Below are 22570 nucleotides of genomic sequence, written 5' to 3'. Positions count from 1 at the left end.
TAGCTTTTCAATCGTTTAACCAATTTTCATGAAATTTGGTATAGACCCGGAGAAGGACATAGGCAACTTTATATCCCGGAAAAAATAGTTCCTACGGGATACAAACAAAACTAAATCCACGCGAACGCAGTCACGGACATAATTTAGTTTGAAATCATTTGTCACCAAGAATTGATATTTTGCTAAAACCTAGAATCTAAAGAAAAAATTATTCCAATAAACTATTGCAAATTGATTTTGAATCGTCAAATGAATCTAGCACCTGTATTATTAATATTTATTTTAATGCTACATTTGCTATTTTAAAATTTCTACAATCAACGTAGGTAATTATAACAATCGGATTTTTTTAAAATATTAGTCATGATTAGCATAACTAATATTCTCCTTTCCCCTCCAATTAAGCGTAAAGCTTGTGCCAGGAGTGGGTACGACAATAGTGCAAGGGGTGGGTTTTGAACCGCCGACCTTTCGGAATTCAGTCCGCTTCTTAACCGTTGAGCTATCGAGGCTCTAATTTTTTCAGAACGATTCTTCGCGACATCCCAGCAACATGGCGGATCGACAAAAAACTACTGGTGCCGCGACAACTGGATGCAACAACGGGCGGCAGAGTACATCTGAACGCTAGGGACCATATTGTGTACAACCACGTGGAATATGCTGACGCTCATATGTATAGGTGTGTAGGGTGGCCTCTCCGCACACATCAGTGCCGGCAGTGAAAGTTAACAGTGAAAGTTTGACGTACAGTGATGTCAGTAACGTTGTAAACCCTCGTATAGTGCCCGGCAAACAACTTGAGCGTTGACATGATTGGCTGACGAATGGCAGGTGCACGCGATTGGTCGATCAGTCGGCGCGGTTGCACGCGATTATTTGATACGTCGACTTTCGCTTCTCGGATTCGTCAACTTTCTCCCACCACGCTACTTCAGGTCCAAGTTGTTTGCCGGCCACTATAGCTTTAGTTTTAAGTTAAAGTAATTAATTATCACCACTAACTACATCATTGTTTTACAATCAGAAAGTGTACAATAGTACCCAAACTTTAACTTTGACTTTGTTCCATGCGTTCAGTGATCGGACGTGAATTTATCGCAAAGAATATATTGCCTAGTCTCGCGGATACGGATCCGCGACGTTATACTCATCCAGAGTCACTCGTCGTATCGCCGCGATAGTATCGCCGTGTGGAGATAGGCCCATAGAGTTTGTATCAGATTTGGTGGCACGGCGAGACTATCGTCGCGATACTCTTTTCCGTGGAGATGGCGCCTTAGGGCCGGCGCCATATGGCGGAGCGAAGCGCAGAGCATTTTTCACAGTCAAAGTATTATCGACATTAAAATAATATCTAAAATCAATTGTGCATCCTTGCGGATACTCGCGCATCCGCGCGCAGTCCCGCGCGTGCTCGCGCATTCTCTGGTACAAATTCGCGTAATGTGTCACGCGATTAGAAAAACTTCGCAGGCATGCTCTGCGCTGCGCTCCTCCGCGCTCCGCCATATGTGCGCCGGCCCTTAGGTTGTATCATCACTAATGTCAGTAGGTTTGATTTCAGCTCAGAGCTCAGTAATTCGTCTACTGGTGACAACTGTCACCCGCCCACCGCTCAACTACCGTAGGAGCCTACCCAGTTATGCGCTATACCTATACGATTTCGTTTTCTTTTACAAGTTGCTGGCAAGACGACATCCTGGCGGGAGTGGTGAAGCTGGAGATATCGAAGAGCGCAGAGGAAATATACAGAAACCGCTCCTTATTAGTTGCTGTTGTAATTGTCTTAATTTTGCTGCTAAAATACACAAGGCACTTACTGCGTTATCGACAACGGAAATCTTACGTTGATTAATAAGGTTTACTTAGCTTTTACTTGACATTAAATATTGTAGAACAGAACAAATACAATTACATATTTTTTTTGGAAATTGATATTTATACCTTACTCCTGCTCATACACATACATTTATTGCTTTACTGACAACGGAGATCCTGTTTTGATTAATAGTTTTCTTACATTTTACTTCACATTAAATATTGTAGAAGGGAACAAATTACAAAAAGAATCACACAAATTTTATTGGGGATTGTTATATTTTATCCTCAAGAAATTAAAAAAACCGATCAAGTGCGAATTGGACTCGCACGCGAAGGGTTCCGTAACATCGTACAAAATTCTCAAACCAGTATAATAAAATTGTATCACTCTATTTGATTTACTGTTCTCACATGGCAACCTGTCTTTCATGATCCTATATAGTCCTCTCTAGCGCAGTGGTCTTATAAGTGGGAGATCTCGGGTTCGCGTCCCAACAAGGGCAATTTGGAAATTTGTAATTCCTTAATTGTTTCTGGTCTGGCCTGTGGGAGGCTTGTGCCGTGGCTAGTTAACATCCAACTGACAGAGCCGTGTCATGGAACATGAAATGGAATAAAAGTACATTATTTCGGTGACCACTTACCGGTGGCGGTGGTGGCTGCGTACTGGGTTTGGCGAGCAATTCTGGCGGCAAAGACGCCGGGGGAGGTATGCCGCGCAAGGCGCGCTGCACTAAGCACATGGCTGCCGCGAATTGGTCCCTCGATAACTTGCCCGCGCTCTCTGTGTCACAGAGTGCCCTGGGAAATGACAGAAAATACATTCCCATTGTGTGGATAGAGTAGTAACTAGTAATAGTAGTATAAAGCCTGCTTTTTATGCAACAAAACACAGTACCTATATGTATATCGAGAGAGCCAGCGTGTGCCGGACCTTCATTATTTTATGAAAGCTGAAAGTTTCTCAGCGTATTGTCCCCAACACAGGGAGGAATGATAAAGTAGCCCCATTTTTATTTGATTTCACGTCACTAAAGCCTAATATTTTGTCATACCTTTGATTTTTGAGGTCTTAAAATAAATTAGTCTTTTAAGGCTTTTTGTCAGCCTTGCAAACACCAGTCTCAGTTTTTATCTAGTGCTGTTTGGTGTAAAATGTTCACTTTTCATGGTCTTCAACTAAAGATTCAGGATCTTTTAGCTCAGTCTGGTTGACCCTGGTATAGGGCTCTAGACACTCACCAGATCTGCGCCAGCGTGCCCTGCGGCAGGCCGCTGTTGAGGAACACGTCGCGGATCTCGGCGCCGGACACGAAGCCGTCCATGTCCGTGTCGGCGGCCGTGAACTGCGAGTCGTAGCGCGCGCGGTCCGCCGCCGACATCCACGACGACTGCACCGGCGGGGGCATCGGGGAGGGCGGCTGCGGACAGATACCTCACATTTTGACAATTTGACAGGCATCTCTTTATAGAAAACCTAGAGATTAAAGTGCCACCTCATGATCAGGGATCGAAACATTCCGATTTCATGACCATTATTTATACCTTATTTTTAGAAGCGGTAACTATGACCTCTGCCTATCGGGTTGGATGGTTGTAGGGATTCAATCCCGGGCCCGGGGACTTATGTGCGTTGTTAGCAATTAAATATGTCTCGCTTTATGGAAGAAAAACATTGTGGGGTGTGGGTTGGAAATGAGATCCATAGGAGAACCAGAAGAGAACACACCTTAGCTGGTGGCGAAGCTGAAGTGGCAATGATCAAGGCACATAGTTCAAAAACCGATAGATGTTGGGGTCCCAAGGTGCCGGAATGGCGACCTCGCACCGGAAAGCGCAGCGTTGAAGGACCTCCACTAAATGGATAGACGACATCAAACAAGTCGCAGCGAGCCGCTGGATGGCGGCGGCGCAAGACCCTAGCGTGTGTAAGTCCCTACAAGGCATCTATTTCCAGCAGTGGACGTTTATTAGTTGATAATGATAACTCACGCTAGATAAATCCAGTAGCCCCTCCAGCAGCGAGGCGTTGGACTGTGGCTGCTGCGGCGGCGGCACGGGGCGCGGCGGCGGCGCGCGCGGCTGCGGCGACGGCGGGCGCGACGGCGGACGCGACGGCGGGCGCGACGGCGGGCGCGACGGCGGCCGCGCGGGCCGCGCGCGCAACTCCGGCGGTAGCGTCGTGGGGACAGCGTGCTTTTCTAGCGCTTTATATACTAAGTGCATTGCCTGCGGAAACCATTTCATCTGTTTATTGTTCGTAGGACATCAAATAGACTTGGAGCCAGGTACGGTCAGCCTCAGAATTCGAGTAGCGATTCCACGAAATTATTGCATCAAAAACCTGTCGCACTTATGACCTTTTTCTATAAACACGCCTCACACACCTAACGCATGTGTATAACCGTGCCACGCGAATATGATTATTAAGGTGCTACACAACTTGCGGCCTTTAACTGTACAAGCAGTAGAAGAACGCAGCATATACTCCATATGCCGCGTTTTTACAAGACACCAATGTCTGAGGATGTCTATCGGTTGAAGACATTGGCCACTAGGACAAACTCACTGGTGTAATTTACGAAAATACTTGCTTTTTTCTTCTAGTCATGTAATTTATACAATGTGATCGGTTAAGATGCACTATTATTCTTGATTAAAAGGTAAAACCTATGATTTTTACATAAGTACGTTTAGAAGGAGAAATAACCACCCTCAGTCCTTGCTCAGACAATTGGATTTACTTTAGAATCAGTGAGCACAATATAACGCGAACTATCATCATAAAAATAAAGATTTTTTTTTTTGCAATAGTGGTTGACCATATTGCTGTTCGCACTTACCACAATGAACTCGTGCCTGTCGAGCATGCCGTCTTTGTCTTGATCGGCCAAGTCCCAGATCTTGCCCAGGGTCTCCAAGGGGAGCTTTGATTCCATCAACACACCTTTCACCTGAAATTGGTATTCAATCATTCCCTATTAATTTCGTTAAGGATTCCAAACTTTTGTCGTTAACCAATAAAATTTTTGAAATAATATGATCAATGAAACTAAAATTTATTGACTAACTGACTATAAAGAGCCGTGATAGCTTAGTGACTAAGACGTTCGCGTTCTATTCGCTTCGATCCAGTGTCTTGACTAGTGTGGTAGACTTTGGCCTAAACCCTTCTCATTCTGAGAGGAGTAGTGAGCTGACGATGGGTTGATGATGATGACTCTACAACTAATAATAATTTGCCCATGTTTCACGTATGAGTCTTCAAGGCAAGAGTGAATACTGAATAGGCATCATTGCTTTTTATCAAGCATGATTGTCGTCAAGCGCAAACCTATCTCGCAATAAAAGGAATGTTTTAAGCTTTTTCTAGAAGCCCACAGCACTGACCTTGTTCCCGGGAATGAGTCCATTGCTGGGCTGCAGAGAGTCGAAGAGCTGGCTGTACTTATCACGTTCCGCTGGCTTGACGCTCCAGTCGCTCAGTGGAGCCAGAGCGGGAGCGGTGGCTGGCGTGGCTGAAGGCGGCGGTACTTTGGGCAACTCACCCTGGAAACATATAGTTTTTATCCCATCTATTCGAAAAGGACAACTCGGTTCGCTTTTAAGTGCACCCAAAAGTGGTGTTTTCTTTAATGAGTAATAAGTGCGGGGCAAATATAATTGCACAGCAAAGATAATTTTGCCTGTCATGAATTTCAGTTTCCATTGCACGAATACCGAAAGCCTAAAAGATGTCTAATAGTTTCGTGAATAGTCCTGCTGATATAAATTATGGCAGTACAATTCGAGTTTGCAAATAAAACACTATCATATTGGCGCTAAGCCAAAAATGGATCGATTTTCATGCGATAATGAAGTCTCCATGTCTGCAACCCGCGACTCGAGTCAAGAGTGTACTAAATCAAGAGGCAATTAAAGCTTAGGGATAAATAGTGCTTTAAAGGGCTCTAGCCTCTAGTTATTTTTAAGAACTTAGAGTTTTCTCATCGATTTAGATCTTGTGATTTTTTCCACTGCTTATTGGAAGGACGAATGAAGCAGTTTATCTTTGATAGCGTGTATTTCTTTACATATCGTCGCTGCGCATCCAAAATCCGCTACCTATATTTTTTAGATTTTTGTTCTTGATGTCATTTTGTTTGGTTTTAAAAGAAATGTGTACATGTAGAAACCCGTTCTTTATCATGTGTGCTAAGTTCAAGAGATAATCTTTTTAGCTATTTTTTTTATTGACCTAAAAGTAAAGCTTATTTTTATCAAAAAATTTAAAAGTCTCCTGAAAACTTGTGATTTTCCACATAGCGGAATTTTAATGCTCAGCGACGATATGCTATGTTACTTCAATCGATCAATCAACTCACTACTTTGGGCGGCGGGGTCTCGGAGTGTATGTTGCTCATGTTGATGTCCTTGCCGGCCTGCGCCAGCGCAACCAGCTTCAGCGCCACGAACAGACCCGCCTGCAAACAGACAGACCAACTTCATTATCTTCTCTATATTATGCCCAATCGCAAAGTGTTCTTTGCAATTGGTCATACCAAGCAAGGTTTACATCTTTGTGGTGGTGGTGTGTATTGCTTGTTTGGTGACGGGCTTTTCCTGAAAGTTTAGCAGTGGGAGGGCGGGCAGTGCCTGTCGCATGCTGTATGTTGCACAATACAGATTTGTCTGGTTTAGCGGATCATAGCAAATAAAGCTTTTGGTTTCTTGAATAGGGAACTAGAAGTTCCCTATCAGGCAGGCGTCAAATGTTCCTAAATTTGACGCAGGTAGCCCTAAAGTAGCTCTATTTTTCTTTGATTTTACGTCACGTACAAAGCTACGTCATTTTCTACGATGAGGATGATAAAATATTTTCGAAAACTCACACTTTTTACTAAACTAATGTTTGATTCGTGAACCAGACATACTGATAACTGCTATCACCACGTAACCAAACACGGCACACATCCTCCGCCAACCGCTGTGGACTGAGTCAATAATATAAAACGTATTATCACACACATACTTCCATTATCACTCGCAATAATTAATTATTCATTCATTTGATAGAGTGACTACTCGAGGATTGCTGAAAGCCTTGAAGGCTTTTTAATTTCTAATAAAGGCAAATAACTTGGAATAAAGAGTTTAGGTTATCTTGAATTTCATGACCACGTGTATTACGTTATAATAGGTGTATTACTTTAAAATTTGATCTCGCTCCGCTCGCAACATGCACTGTACACTATGTACAATACTGCACATAGATGCAGCCAACCAGTGCGAACTGAGTCAGTAGTGTACAGCGTATTATTTATAAACGTTTCACTTAAATATCCATTTTTATCACTTGCAATAATGAATTATTCATTCATTTGATAGTGACTACTGCAAGATTACTCGAAGCCTTCAAAATTGAGGCAATAACTAAAATCATAGATTGTATCTGGAGAGATGAAACATTATTACATCCCATCAGTGTACTTGACAAAAGTTACGCGCTCACTGCGCTCGCACCACGCACTAGTGCCACTGTGGACCGATTCAATAATGTATTATGTACCTAACACAAACTTCCACTATCACTCGCAACAATTACCTAATTAATTATTCATTTTATAGATGCCGAGTGGCAGCTTGACAGACACGAAGCCTTCAAGGCTAAGGGCCAACGCAAACAGATGGAATGGAGTTAAGTCGCATCATTTGATAGATACTACAATTTTATGTACATTGGCATACAGTTCAAATTGGTATAGCCAAATTGGTTTGGTTTGGCTTGCTGTCAAGAAAGACGACTCGAGTCTATCGATGTGCCTTGCGCTTTGGACGATAAATTGGTGATAAATGATTAAATGAGTCTGTAATAGGGTATTTGTCGACACCATATTACTGTTGGTACGTATACATTTTTATTCTGTAAGATTATACCAATTCAGGCACCTTACTCTACTACTACTACTTTTATATAGAACACTGCAAGTTTATGTGATTTAGTAAATTAATTTTTTCGTGAACAAATTTTAATTTTTTTCGTGATGTAACCACAAATTCACGGTTTTAGAATTGTTTCCTTTACTTGTGCTATAAGATCTAAAACCTCCCTTTCATGATTCTAGGTCAACGGGAAGTACCCTATAGGTTTTCTTGACAGACTCGACAGACGGACAGACAAACAGACAATAAGGTGATCCTTTAAGGGTTATTTTTTCTTTTTGAGGTACAGAACTCTAAGAAACAAAATTAGACTGGAGTCTGGGGGAATCTAATTGAATTTCGGGTTCCGATTGTACTCGGGCTGACAAAAGGTTACAACATAAAGAGAAGTCCTTAGTAAACTAGGTTGCTACCCGTAATTTTCCACACAATAAGGAAACTATTCATAAAACGGGAGTCGAGGGCCCTTCCAATGGGCTTCGAGTCGATATTGGAATACAGCCGGGCCGAATGGCTACGCGGTAACGCTACATTTATTAGGGTTCCGTACCCCAAAGATGCCAACGAGACCCTATTAGGTAATTAGCCTCCACTGTCTGTAAGTCCGTCCGTATGTCTGTCAGCGGGCTGTATCTCGTGAACCGTAATAGAAAATCAATAGTAGAGGGATGAAATTTTCACAGAATGTGTCTTTTTATTGCCGCTATAACAAGAAATAATAAAAATTTCTAAATGGCCGCCTCGAAAAAGGGGCAAAACCGAAAACCGTAAATTTGTGGTTACATCACAAAATAAAATAAATATGTGTTCATGAACAAATAATAATTATTGTTGTCAATTTTCAAAGTAAGTTAACTATACCAAGTAGGGAATTATATAAGAGGGCTTTACCTGTTCATTCTAAAACAGATTTTTTATTTAAACGCATAATAGTTTTTGATTTATCGTGCAAAATGTTGGAAAAAATACCCGAGTACGGAACCCTGGGTGCGGACCTGGACTCGCACTTGGCCGGTTTATATTCGTATTAAAAGCGCCTAAAATAAATTGGCGACCAGACTCTCAACTTGATGCGCTCTCCGAAAAATAAAATTAGGTTAGAACAAGCAAAGTATCACAACGGCCGCATTAAACATACATTTTGGGCGACAGCCCAATTTCACATTCGGCCTAACTTAGCATGTGACTATAAACCCGAAAATATATTAAATAGAAAAAAAATAGGACGACTTAAGTACGACGCACACCCGCAGAACCGTGTGGAGGCGAAGCGCGCGTCTTTTTTGATAAGAACAGATTAACTTTTATTTATTTTTAACCCCCGACCCAAAAAGAGGGGTGTTATAAGTTTGACGTGTGTATCTGTGTATCTGTGTATCTGTGTATCTGTCTGTGGCATCGTAGCGCCTAAACGAATGAACCGATTTTAATTTACTTTTTTTTGTTTGAAAGGTGGCTTGATCGAGAGTGTTCTTAGCTATGATCCAAAAAAATTGGTTCAGCCGTTTAAAAGTTATCAGCTATTTTCTAGTTTTCTTGTAGAAAAGAAGGTTAGATAACCCTTAGGTTCATAATATTCAAGTGTCAATTGACAAATGTCAAGCTGTCAAGATGGACGTTGCCTAGATATACATAATTATTTATTTGAAAATGATTTGTCGGGGGTGTTGAAAATTTTTAATTTACACTTGTAGCATGAAGCTTTTAGCATAAGTTGATAAAAAAAAGACAGCACTTCGACACTCCGTCTGTATGCGCTTTGCCCTTACGGTCAAGGCACACTTGCAACAGAAGTTGTGAGAACCATAGCATAATATTCAGTGTTTTTTACAAAAAGAATATTATGTGTAACTACTCTTATACTATGTCTGTTAAATGGACAATCCACGGTTTTATATTATCTCCAAAGTGCCTTGCGACTCATTAGCATACCATAATTGTATATCGTTACCATACTTAGTAATTAGTACAAACGATATACGACATATACCTATAGGTACTATACTACCTATGTAACTTCTCTGTTAAGTGAACTGATGTTTTATACTTTACGCAGTTTATTGAATGGGGCATAATCAAGCTTAATAATAATGTATTAAGTATAGCTTTAATTAAAATCCTAGCGTCTAGCGCACTAAGTGTGACCCTAACCCCTATTGTGTAGTAGAGGGAGCCCGCATGCGAGCAGTCTCGAGTACCCTTACACCCTCATAAAGGCTTGGTAACATAAGGAGCGATCGTGTCAGATTGCCAGATTTAGGTTTAATGAGTTAGCTAGCTGATGCCCGCGACTTCATTCGCGTGGATATAGGGTTTTTAATAATCCCGTAGGAACTCCATAATTTTACGGAATAAAAAGTAGCCTATGTGCTAATCCAGGGTATAATCTATCTCCATTCTTAATTTCAGGCAAATTCGTCCAGTAGTTTTTGGGTGAAGGAGTAACAAACATACACACACATACATACACACAAACTTTCGCCTTTATAATATTAGCGTGATGTATCAAGATATTGATGCCTTTTTACGATTCCGTATTCAATAAAAGGAGCCCTTTTAGTTTCGCCATGTCCGTCTGGCTGTCCGTCCGCGGCTTAGCTCGGAGACTCTTAGTACTAGAAATCTGTAATTTGACATAGAGGGGTCTCTCTGTCACTCGCTCCGTACAGACGTAGTTCATCTCTCATTGGAATACTAACCAATCATACTTAATGGAATTTTGTAGAAACGTTCCAGGAACTAATATTTTTTCCTGTGGTTTTCCAGATTCCCGTTAAAATATTCGGTTTCAAAATTACGCGGTCCAAAAAATTCACATACAAATCTTTGAGCCCCTGTAATTTTAAAACTACATATTTTTAGAAAAATCTAAAACACCACAGGCACAGATATTAGCTTCTAGAATATGTCTGCAAAATTTTATGAACTTTGGTTGCTTAACATTCAAATGAAATTGGGGCTACGATTGTATGGAGTAAATGACGGAGAGAGCCCTATTAATTACATAAACAAAGTGGTGGTAAATAGAAATTTGTCAACTATGTAATATTGTGACGGGCAACTACAGAACCCTACATGGCCCGACACCACGACACGCACTTGCCTGGTTTAAACCGGCCAACTCGAGTTTTTTTTTAAAATCACGACTGAGAATTAGCGTTTTTAGAGATTGACCATTTAACATTTCAAAATTGGTTTTTCTAACAAAGTCGCAGCTTTCGTGAACTCAGAACGCTGAGAATCTCAAATACGAATTACGCAAGCGATTTTCAACTATTTCATCCCGCCAGCAGCGTAGGTAATCTTAGTAAAAATCCTGCTAGGATATAAAGAACTATAGAAATAGGTATAGTCTAGCATGGTGAGTATGACCCTAACCCCTATTGTGTGAGTGAGCCCTCAGCCCACACGCGAGCAGTCTCGAGTGCCCTTAGTCCTCATTAAACGAGGGTTCTTTTCATATTGCCTACAACTTTTACGCCGTTTATGGTGAGTGAAGACTGCGAAACAAGCCAGATTAAAATCTAAATCGTCATACAGCTGCGTGCGATAGCGATGGGCGCGTGATTTTATTTCCCGCTAGAATATGGAATGCCCTTCCGGCATCAGTATTTTCCTCCAGTTTTAAAGCCGATTCACACCAATTGCGTACACATGACAATTGCGTAAACCCCTAACACACCGGGTTACGCATACGTCCACGCTTTACGCAAGCGGTGTGCCATTGTGTGCGGTGTGCAGAGATAGCTTGTACGCCAAAGTACATAGGATACTTTTTACCAGACTACAGCAAAGCCAAATGAAGGGTTATGATTTTAGCAGTCTATGTAGGTAGGTTTGTATTTATGTGTGTTCCACCGTATTACCTAAATTACTGAGCCGATTTTGATGAATGAGGTTTTAATAGATTCGTTATTATGATCCGGGTGACATAGGTTACATTTTATACGAAAAAAATCGATCTGACGGATATTAGGTACATCCAAAAAAGTGGGTGTCCCCAATTTTTTTTTTCTTTTGAGGGGATTTCAAATGAAAGAGGAAAAAAATCCGAGTTCATAAATATAAATAAAGTATAGTGTTGAAATACATAGAGCGACAGAAAAACGATTTTTTATACTATATCTATCGCTATATATCGGCAGTTCGCGGGTAGTAGTTTTAGCTTTTATCCCAGACAGTCAAAGAGGTCTCATGGAAGTTTTATAAAAGTTATGTATTCCCGGACGTCGCGAGCGTCAGCTATTTCAATATTTCTAAGATGTAAATATTCTAGTTGAAAAGTGATGTTTCTTGTATAGGCCATTGCGTAATAACTTCGTAATTTGATGGATACGGCAGTAAAATGTTTACTACCCGCCCCCCCGGCGGCTTTTGCCTTAGAAGACTAACATTATAGGTTTTATAGGTCCTTACTCTTAATAATTCTATGCCTACATTTATTAGATGATTTAGTAGATAAAAAGTCTAGTAGGTAAGAAAGTATAATCTAAATAATCTGTATAAAAGGAAAAGCTGTCTGACTGACTGATCTATCAATGCAACAGCTTAAACTACTGGACGGATTGGGCTAAAATTTGGCGTGCCGTTAGCTACTATATGACGTAGATATCTGCTAAGAGAGGATTTTTGAAAATTCCATCCCTAAGGGGGTAAAATAGGGGTTTGCAAATCGTGTAATCAATGCGGACGCGTGTAATACTAAACTTGGATTCACATTGTTCACACTTCCCGCATCTTGCTGTTGATGTTCTGCTTGTAAATATTGATTGCAAGAGCATGCTCTCACACTCAACATGGAGCGCCCATGGAGAGCACTCTTAAGAAACTTCATCTCAACCCATATTATAAATGCAAAAGGGTGTTTGTTTCTTGGTTTCATTTTCAATCACACCACAATGGAGCAATGGGTTGACATAATTTTTTGCATGATTGGTTATAGTCAAAGACTGACAGATTTTTTATCCCAGAAAATTAAAGAGTTCCTATGAGGTTCGGATGAAGTCTCAGGTATGTGTTGCTTGAAATGAACTCACTTTGTCCAGATAGCCCTTGCCGGTGGGGTCGGACAGGTCCCATATCTTGCTGAGCACCACATCGCTAAGGCGCGACTTCTTGAGGAAGCGCGCCGCGTCCAGCGCCTGGATCGCGCCGGTGCCATTTGGGTCCACCTGGAATATATGAATGATTCATAGCTGTTAATAATCATATAAGGAGAAAGTATCACAAAACCAGCTAAGTGTCAATCGGGGTCACACATGAATTTGTATGAGAAATACAATTGTATACTTTTTAATTTTTTTAATTTTCATGGTGGCTATTTTGAAATTTTTATTATTTGTTGTTATAGCTGCAATAGAAATACACATTTTGTGAAAATTTCAATTCTCTGCCTACAGTTCTCGAGATACAACCAACTGACAGACAGGCGGACTGAGGATTAGTAATAGGATTCCAGTGGCACCCTCCAGGTATGGAACCCTAAACATCTAACCATTTAAACATAATGTATTTTTCAGGTGTGTTGTACAAAGTGGTGAAGCTAAAGAAATTTTTGACAGTTCTAAATAAGTATCTAACTTGATCTTTGAGTAAAGATTTTTGAGCTCTACATAAATTACACTTAGACTGAGACTTATAGAGCGCATTTTGACTTTGCTTAGACTTGAGTAAAAACGAGATGGATTTATGTGAGAGATATGTTTGTCTAGTTTTAATTTAAGTTTTAACTCTGCTCTCAGTCTAAGCAAAGTCAGAGTGAGCTCTATTGATCTAACCCTTAGTGTGCTTCATAGTCCTTGTGCCCTTTATAATAATGTTTAATTAATTTTAATTTTATCTTAATGTTCATTTAAAAAATAAACATTGGTCTATTACCTTTTTTAAATACAAGATTTAGATTTTACTTGGACTTGTCATTGAATATGATTAACTAAAGAACTTCCATCCATTTTCTCACAAAAGATGTGAACAGAGTAGATTCTTATCAATGATAAATGATAAATACACACAGTTACTACAAGAATTGAAATGTAACAAACAAGATACAGATAAGTAATAAGATAAAATTGTTGGAGGTTGATTCTCACAGAGACATCTCTGTACTGATAAAAAAACATATAGTCAAATTGAGAACCTCCTACTTTTTTTCAAGTTGGTTAAAAATATATTTCCCTAAAAAACTTCCAGGAAATCTATACTATCTCTACTAATATCATAAATAATAACCATAAAAATTTGTCTGTCTGTCTGTTACCTTTCAAGGTGAACCGATTTGAAATAATTTTTTCACAGAGCTTGCATTCTGGAGATGGATGTAGAAAGTTTTATCTTGAGAAAACAAAGAGTGCAAGCAAGCATTAGAGGCATAAAGGCCCTGCTTACTCTAGTTGAAATAGTTAAGATTTCATTATGCCCCAAAAATGGGCACCACATAAGTAGTGCTTACAAATTAAAAAGTAAGTGATACTGTTACAAGTAAGTCCTTAACAAATATTATCTTAAATTAATACATAACAATTTTTAAAAATGTTCATATCTATCATACACTTTTGTTAAGTATCTATTGTGGCTAATTCTGTTGTAAATTTTTAAGCTATACTAAAATAATAGGTCTAAATATATTGCTAACATTTTCATAATACTCTCTGTGAAAAAGGAGAGTACAAGGTTTAGACCTGAAGATTGTGTCCAACAGAATTAGCCACATTAGCAGTATTATGTTAATTAACTTGTGTAGATAAATGGATAAACTTATACTTAATAGATAAGTATAAGTTTATAATTTATATTTAAATTTCAGAAGTTGGTTAAAATTACTAGACATAAAACCATCCAGACAATGGTACAAATCTTGTAAGAACTTAATTATTGATTTTATGATAACCTTCATATCTATAGTACAGCAAGAAAAAACCTTTGTTCCTTGTATTTTAAAATATAAAAGAGAATAACACAGTACCTACTCAATTAAAAACATCAAAGTAAGTCCTATGCAGGACAGTAGAACATACTCACTTGGTGATAGTAAGCTTCGTATATAGAACTGTGGGTCCCTGCCACCTGCAATGGTTCAATCCACATTTTGAGAACGAGTTCACGATATAATTCTATTTAACACAACTATTTTCATTCGTTATATGGGTGTGACATATTATAGTGTTCTTGACATTCAATGTTCGCGCAAAATGTAAACCGATTTACTGAATATCTGAGCAACTAGGGGGCTGCAACTCGAATTAACACCACCAATAATCACTACACTATTGTCATAACTGCTGAACTTTAATAGTAATAGGATAAAACTATGGAAATTATTAGTTTTAGTAACAGCGTAATCCGTCTAGAGTTCGCACACTTCGATGCCGAATATAGTACTGTTCCAAATTCTTTTCTATTAACCAAACCTCACTAAACTGTAGATAACTTATTAAACATCATTTGAGACCGCAAAACAGTTTAATAATCACTACACTAGTAATTTAATTTGCGTTAATTCTACCTGAGTAGGAGAAGGCAAGGCAGCCATTTTTTACATCTCCTCGTCGACCAATCAATAGGGTCCATAGACAATTGAGATTTGACATATCAGTCGGCGTAGTGATGTGACATAGTCATGATGTGAGATACGAACTCTCTTAATAATCGATAAATCGATTTAATATCGATTCCCACAAATGTAATTTTAAAATTAAAAACTTAATTTATACTGTAACTGTAGCCAAAAGTAATTAAGTTTTTATGGCTGGTCTATAATATGTTCAAGATAATGTACCTAATAATGGAAGGGAAGGTTCTAAAGGGACTTCTAGAGTCTGGCTAGTGAAAGATGAGACTGAAATCGCCCAGCAAATTTAAAAAAAAAAAACTGAGGGCATCCCCAAACTTATAGTGAAAAATGTGAATAACTTAATTTGATACTTCCAATTATTTAATTTTTTTAATGTTAATTATTTAGAACATAGAAATATTTTCACATATATATCCGGTTTTACAAACCTCTAAGTTTTTAAAAACTCGTCAAGTGGTTGGGAATTCGATTCCCAGACACTTTGATGTCCCTGATAAATCTTCCTGTTTTATTGTCAAAGAAAACATTTTTTGTCTTAAGATCATAACCAATAATGTAATATCATATAGCTTACAATCGTAATATAATAAAAGCTATGTGATAATAAGAGACATGGTTTTAGAAAACATAATAATTAATATTAATATCTTTTACGAATTTAAACCAAGTATCAAAATTCAATTGTCATGGCTGACGTCGATCGACGTTTTAGGGTTGCCCACTAAAAAGTTTGGAAAAAAGCAGAGTGTCATCTTTCATTAGCCAAACTCTAGGAAGAGTCAAGAGAGCCTAAATGGGAAAAAGTGAAACAAATGATTTCATTGGCTGGGAACTTTGCTTTATCGCTTAGCAGTTGCAGGACGCAGATGTTGACTTTTCAATATTAAATAATTTATAACTAGCAAGTTATTTATCTTAGTCTTTATAAATTACCAATACATTATGAAAAGGAGATTGAAAAGGTGATGAAATTGGAGAGATCTAGCACTATTTTATAATTTGTTTTCAATTTATTAACAATCATTAATTATCTGCTAATTATTGTAAACATGGTTCATCACATCAATACAGTTTCGCAAAGCCTCTAAGCCTCTTTTATTTATTTCATAAAATGGATAGTCTTCGAACTTCTTTGTCCATTGTGCTACTTTAGGATGTCTTTCTGTTAATGGCACCAGTTGTAACATTGATGTAACCACCGGCACTGCACATATGTCGCATAGGTGCATCTGAAAATTAAGTATATATATATATATATAAGCTTACAATAATTTCATATTGTTTTCAGTAACTGTATGTGATAAGTTAATATTTATCTGCAAGACAATATATTTACCTTGGCGCCGGCTAGCCAATTATTATTTATATTTAATTGATATTCTAAATAGTCAAGAGCCGATAGCCATTCTTCTATTTTATTGTCATTTACAGGCCATTGATGAGAAAAATATGCTGTCTGTAAACATGTAATTTTATTTTTAAATAATTTAATTATGTATAGTTAGATATAATATTATTTCGTGGCATTGATATTTTAGCAAGTGTACCTAATTACAATAACTTGATTTCTAAGAAAGCACAACCATAAGATGACGATGGTTAAAATTACATAATACGTACGAATATTTCACTATCAATCCGAAACAAAGTACTAGAATTAAAAAATAAAATTTGATTGATTTTGGCTCTGAGGAGTGATTCATCCGGGTAGAGACGAGTATCGTTACCAATCTGGCAAAGATAGGTAGCAATAGCATGACTATCACATATTGTAATATCCCCAACCACCATTGCTGGTACTTTCTGTAGAGGATTTATCTGAAAAATAAAAATAAAACATTCCATGTTTTATTTAAGTATAGAATCATTTAGATCTTAAATATAGAATACTAGATCATGCAAGTGAATTCGTCCACATGGATTTATGTTTTTAAAAATCTCAGGATTAAAAAGTAATCTATGTCTTTAACTAAACCCATGTAAGATATTACGTCAATCTAATGCCTTGTTGTGGCGTGATTGAAAGGCAAACCAACAAACAAACACACTTTCCCATTTATGATATTAGTAGTGAATGAGATTAAAAAACGCAATGCAATATTTAATTTGAATTTTTATAGGAACAACAATTTTTAATTAATTTATTTAGAAATTTTACACTTAAACTATTTTGAATACAATTATAATTTAGGCCTACCTTCATAAAAGATTCGCTTCTATTTTCATTTTTAAATAAATCGATTTTGTGAAAATCTAAATCGATTCCTAAAATAGATGCTGTCATCGTAACAAATCTCACTGGCGGAGATATTTCATCGCCATAAACTATCGGAATATTCATCCGCGCAGTCCTGTTTCAAAAAAAGTTTATAATAAAAAAATCCTACACTTGCCTCAGTTCACACTGTCAGTCATAGATAATATCCTAATATGCTGCCAGTTATGAGTTGTTATGATAAATAAGGGTGCCTGGCCATTGAAATAAAGAAGGGAAATCTTCAACAGATGTGTTTTATGGTTTTATCAGAAGTCATCGTGATCTTTGTATCAATAATCATTTTCAGATTTACTCCACTGAACACTGGTACCACTCAGTTGACAAGCACGCTTCCCTAAGGTGTATTTTTTTTTTTTTTGAAAATGCTCAAGAAACAAAGTTAGGTTGCCTACTTATGTGCTGCAGAACTAAGAATAAATCCACAAAATATATAGGTACCTAAGGAAATCATACTGAATATTTTATAGCTTTTCTTTATTTTGATTCAATCCAGACAAAGCAAATCAGTAACAAGATTAGGTATTGATATTTCATCGAGTTATATTTCAACAAAAATATTATTAATTAACAAAGAAATGTAATATAATAACCGGAAACACTTACTCAGCCATGCTGCAATAATACTTATAAGATCTTGAAAACTGTTTACTTGCACTTTTATGAATTAAACGTAACATCAGCATTATTGGAAACAAGATAGTTACCTACCTAGGTGTTTGAAGTCACGATAACAACAAGCAAATGGAGGTCGCAACTTGAAACTTGAGAGCTGACTTTATTTCAATACATTAATAATCAATTTCATTCCATCTGCCAGGGACTGAATTATTTAGAGTTATAGAGGACCAAGTTCATACATAGTTATAAATAGGGTGCCTAAGCCAGTGAGGTCCAGTTAAAAACATTTGTTTTTTTTTGCCGGGTGATATGACCTCCTTGTTTAATAACTATTTTAATTTAGAGCAACGTGGCTCCCTTAAGATATCACTATGATTGCACGATAGAAGCATACCTACCTAATCAAAGACAGAAGTATGATAGAAGTTTGCTGTTAATAATACAGTCATGGCTAGGAGACCTTAAAATTTATGGCCATGTGATTGAGATTTCTGTCATTTTTTGAGCAAAAATTCCGTTCTCCATTATTAGAAATAACTAAAGTTTGACGTGGAAGTGAATGACAGTAATCCGTGGCAAGTCTCATAAAAAAATGTGGAAACTTTTATCAAAAATCCAGAATATGTGTTGATAATGGGAAACTTTGGTGCTAAAAACTTATCCACGTCGCTATTGTAAGTTATAATAAGGTTCATTTTTTAAGGGAGAATTGAGGGCAGTCCAGCTATCTCTCCTTTCATGCTGATCTCTCCGTTCATGCTGATTGGTCCAATACATCGATGGCTCCATATTTCCGTCAAATCAGAATTGATGTCTCTTCCTTTAAATTTTGGTAAAAACGTAATAAACTTTTACTGGATTAAAAATATTAAAAGTTATACTTTGCAACGTGTTTTTAAAGGTACTTAAGGTGAATTAAACGGGTCTAACCGCGAAATTCAAATTTAATTTGGTTTTTTGCAATTTCTGTTTCCTATTGGGGTAAAAAAGGAGTTTGAAACTTATGTAGTCCAAACGGACGAAGTCGCGGGCAAAAGCATAGTCTGTCAATAATCTGATTGATCTGCTCAACACATCTCCAAACATCTCCACTTTGCTCTGGACTCGTGCACCGCATAGAGTATACAGAACGCTAACATATCATTTTATGTATAATGAAGCCACTGCACGCTGTGGAAGTCGGACACCAGCCCGGCGTGCCGCGCCGTCATGATGGGCCTCGATGCTATGAACGTCACCCTCACAGAAGTCGATGTCAACATGGACAAGGCTGAGCATCAGGCTCCCGATCTTATTGCAGTTCGTAGTTATACGAATTAAATAATTATTTAATGTATAATGAAGCTATTGCACCCTGTGGAAATCGTACACCAGCCCAACCAGAAAAATAATTTTTCGGCGATTTAATTTTTAAATCGTAAAAATGTTCAAAACATTTTTGTTATTTCTTTATTCATCTCATAAAAACGAAAGTCCTGACTCACTGGCCAACTCATCAACTCCCAGCCTTGTTCCGAGCTGAAATTGCACAGAGGTTTCCTTAATAATATCAAGGAATAAGGCCGAATTTCATTAAACTCTCACGATAGTGAAGCTGCGGATGGTGAGAGATAAGAGCTCATGGATTCATAATCATAAAAAGGCTATTGTTAGGTACCTTAGGAAAATAAGATAAGCATTTGATATATTTCTCATAATATGTATATTACAAAATCAGTTTGTTTCAGATGAATCCACGTCAAACTTTACCGATTTTGAAGGACGGAGAGTTTATATTATGCGATAGGTAATTTCTAGTTCGTGATATTTTTTAAAAAATGAAAAATCAAAATAATGTTTTTTTTTTTCAATGGTATATTATTTTGAATATCATATAACTAACTAAAAAAAATTAACAACAAACATCTTTAACAAAGAGTGGTGAAGTGGTGCAATTCAACGCAAGGGTCAACTGTTCAACCAAGCGCGTCCACCCGCGTGATAGAACTCCCTTCGCGTCGTGCCCCCTTCGACCCGTCAAAAAGACTTACAAATCGAGTAGGCACTGTGCATTTTTCAAGATGCTTGCCCATCACTGTTACTAGTTGCATTTATCTTCTTTTTGTTGCAGTCACGCTATAAACACTTACATAGCTTCACGTTATTGCGATTGTGAAAAATTACTACCCACTAATCCAGCCGGTCGCGCGATAGTTGACCAACTGTTGCACTATGATAGCGGGATACTTTATCCACATTATCGCTCTTGTGCTGTGAGTATAGTGCTTCAATTATTTTAAGAAATCTCTCTTAGTAGTATTCCTCATTACTGAGGGTCATGACTCCTTTCTATTATTTCTATTAATAGGGGTTTTGAGCTTAATAACCATTCCAACGGATGCCAACAAAGGAATCGGCTTTAACAAACATTCGTTGGCCTTCCATAATACGCTAGATGAGTTCTCATCTACCCACATCAATCCAATGAGTGCTAAGCAAAGTCCTTCGTGTATACTTAAGAACTGCTTTCGGACCGGTGGATGGTAGAATCTTGAGTCTCAACATAGCATAAGTGCTACAGTTTACAAGTGACTCGTATTAAATAGGTAAAGATACTTGAATTTGAAAGGTTAAATTGACTACCTAACTGATATAATAATTATAAGACAACCAGCTCCAACCACACTAAGAGATTTTTCGTTCATGTTATCCTGGTTTACTAGTCTTTGATCTGTATCTATAAAATAAACTCACTAAGATAGGATTTTGAGATATTCCACCCAAGTAGCCAGAGGGTGGGTGAGTCAGCTAATCTTATCTCAACAAGGATTTGGCCAAAACATCCATCAATAAATAAAATGCATGATTAAGACTCTATTTTTCAGTACCCAATTTTATACGAAAACAGCCGATTCGTAATGCACCAGCAAATAAAAGAGGTAGAAAATGCGTATCGAGAGCTGGAGACGATGCTGAAAGGCCGTTCGTGGTTCAGTGGTGCCAACATGACCCTTGGGGATATCGCTATCATGGCTACCGTCAGCACACTGCACGTTTTAATACCGGTGGATAAAAACAAGTAAACAGTCTACCCTATTTTAAAATATAATATTATTATATGTTTGACCGACTAAATTCACTTGCTTGTCGATTTTTAAGGCTTAGACAACGCTATGATCCTTGAAATAGGAAACCATAGTTCCACATTCTTAGACTACGTTAACGGTGCCAGTGATGAAGATCTGCGGAGCCACCGGTAGATGATCTAGATCAATTTTTTTCAGGTTTCCTGTTTTATTAAGCTGGATGTTCCGAATGTCTAAAGAACCTTTTTACACGACAGGAAATCTCAAAGGGCTTAATGAATTCACTAAAAGAATTGGTATGAGATCACCGAAACTTTTATATGCAATAAGATATTATGTGAATGAAACATTTCATAACCAGGTTTTGTATTTGTCCAGATACTGGTAATGTACTTGACTCAAAAGAAAATAAACGCCCGCGATCTTCACTGACGAGACGATCAACAGGTGGCAAGTTGGCTGAAACGTAGGTAATACTTTCAAATCATTCATCTACTTAATTTCCTATCTTATTTTATGTTTAAAATAAAATATTTTGTGGACTAGTTAAATGTGTTTTACTTAAAATTTAGAAAATGATTAAGAATTAATTTGAGTTGAAAGCCACCGCTAAAGCCTACACGTAAGATGTCAGCATAAACCGCATCAAAATGGGAGCAGCCAGCATACGTGCACGTGTTTGGTAATTATTATTTAAGCGGCAACTCCAGCTGTCAAAGTCACGTTGTCGTTTTGTCGTCTGACAGGTGACAGTGTCACTGTCAAATTCATTCATCGGTTTTCGGTTGGATCGGCCGCGGCTCGCCGCCCTTTCTCGGCATAGTTAATTTAATTTCGGTTAGAGTGCAATAAATACCACATTCCACCACACCCACAAAACACACTAAAGTGCCTCAAGCAAGAAGCAAGAAGAATCGGGCCCGATATTCGCCGGCAACGAAGAGCACTGCACAAGGTACCTGCATGCCCTACTCACTATACACCGATTCCGATTGATTAGGAATTTTGGGGTTTCTGGGGAGCTCCGCGAACCGCGGACGAAACATTTGGTAGCAGAGCGTGGTTTTCGGTCTTTTTCGTGATTAAAACACGATATTTTTTGGTTATAATACGAGTTTCAAAAGTTTTTCTATCTACCTACCTCTCGGTAAAAATAAAATTATCGGGTGTTGATTACGTAGGCACGTTAAGGTGGCACCTAACGTACCTATATTGTAAGGCGGCTACTCACGTACTGATTTTGTTGAGGCCGACACATGGGTTCTTGGTGATTTTTGGAAATCGTAAATGATT

At 38.1% G+C, this 22570-nt stretch overlaps 3 protein-coding genes across 12 annotated transcripts in view; 1 reads left to right on the top strand and 2 right to left on the bottom strand.

The window, feature by feature from the left end:
* Positions 1 to 15328, bottom strand: part of LOC123875904 (epidermal growth factor receptor substrate 15-like 1) — a 31838-nt gene extending 16510 nt beyond the window's left edge. For 3 of the 4 annotated variants that reach the window (XR_006798223.1, XM_045921996.1, XM_045921997.1), the window contains exons 1-9: positions 15248 to 15328; positions 14764 to 14808; positions 12783 to 12917; positions 6189 to 6287; positions 5215 to 5373; positions 4668 to 4778; positions 3817 to 4053; positions 3067 to 3245; positions 2469 to 2625 (exon numbers count right to left, since the gene is read on the bottom strand). Coding sequence is in view for 3 of the 4 variants with exons in the window: in XM_045921996.1 (XP_045777952.1) it covers positions 2469 to 2625; positions 3067 to 3245; positions 3817 to 4053; positions 4668 to 4778; positions 5215 to 5373; positions 6189 to 6287; positions 12783 to 12917; positions 14764 to 14808; positions 15248 to 15274 (1149 nt within the window). In the remaining variant the exon portion in view is untranslated. Of the gene's footprint in view, positions 1 to 2468; positions 2626 to 3066; positions 3246 to 3816; positions 4054 to 4667; positions 4779 to 5214; positions 5374 to 6188; positions 6288 to 6695; positions 6784 to 12782; positions 12918 to 14763; positions 14809 to 15247 lie in introns of those variants that run through there. The other variant, XM_045921998.1, reaches the window with a different exon arrangement.
* LOC123875931 (glutathione S-transferase 1-like) lies at positions 14580 to 21822 on the top strand. Of its 5 annotated transcripts, none has more exons than XM_045922041.1 (7): positions 14580 to 14601; positions 19373 to 19511; positions 19940 to 19998; positions 20323 to 20464; positions 21077 to 21270; positions 21476 to 21573; positions 21656 to 21822. In XM_045922041.1, exons 1-7 carry the CDS (start codon positions 14588 to 14590, stop codon positions 21745 to 21747), a joined length of 738 nt encoding a protein of 245 aa, XP_045777997.1. In that variant the 5' UTR covers positions 14580 to 14587; the 3' UTR covers positions 21748 to 21822. The 5 variants fall into 5 exon arrangements, with proteins under 5 accessions (XP_045777997.1, XP_045777996.1, XP_045777995.1 ...); XM_045922040.1 differs by lacking the exon at positions 14580 to 14601 and adding an exon at positions 18581 to 18886; XM_045922039.1 differs by lacking the exon at positions 14580 to 14601 and adding an exon at positions 18914 to 19044.
* LOC123875932 (glutathione S-transferase E14-like) lies at positions 16305 to 18433 on the bottom strand. 3 transcript variants are annotated; one of them, XM_045922044.1, is made up of 5 exons: positions 18198 to 18414; positions 17514 to 17667; positions 16937 to 17134; positions 16653 to 16772; positions 16305 to 16545 (listed from the first exon to the last, which is right to left on the bottom strand). In XM_045922044.1, exons 1-5 carry the CDS (start codon positions 18275 to 18277, stop codon positions 16351 to 16353), a joined length of 747 nt encoding a protein of 248 aa, XP_045778000.1. In that variant the 5' UTR covers positions 18278 to 18414; the 3' UTR covers positions 16305 to 16350. The 3 variants fall into 3 exon arrangements, with proteins under 3 accessions (XP_045778000.1, XP_045778001.1, XP_045778002.1); XM_045922045.1 differs by lacking the exon at positions 18198 to 18414 and adding an exon at positions 18033 to 18191; XM_045922046.1 differs by lacking the exon at positions 16653 to 16772 and having other exon boundaries at positions 18198 to 18433.
* Positions 21823 to 22570: the final 748 nt, after the last annotated feature.

The sequence above is a fragment of the Maniola jurtina genome, chromosome 20 (assembly GCF_905333055.1).
Source record: "Maniola jurtina chromosome 20, ilManJurt1.1, whole genome shotgun sequence".
NCBI classification, from domain to species: domain Eukaryota; kingdom Metazoa; phylum Arthropoda; class Insecta; order Lepidoptera; family Nymphalidae; genus Maniola; species Maniola jurtina.
Note: the sequence above shows the minus strand (reverse complement) of the source record. Positions and strands in the feature narration are given on the sequence as shown.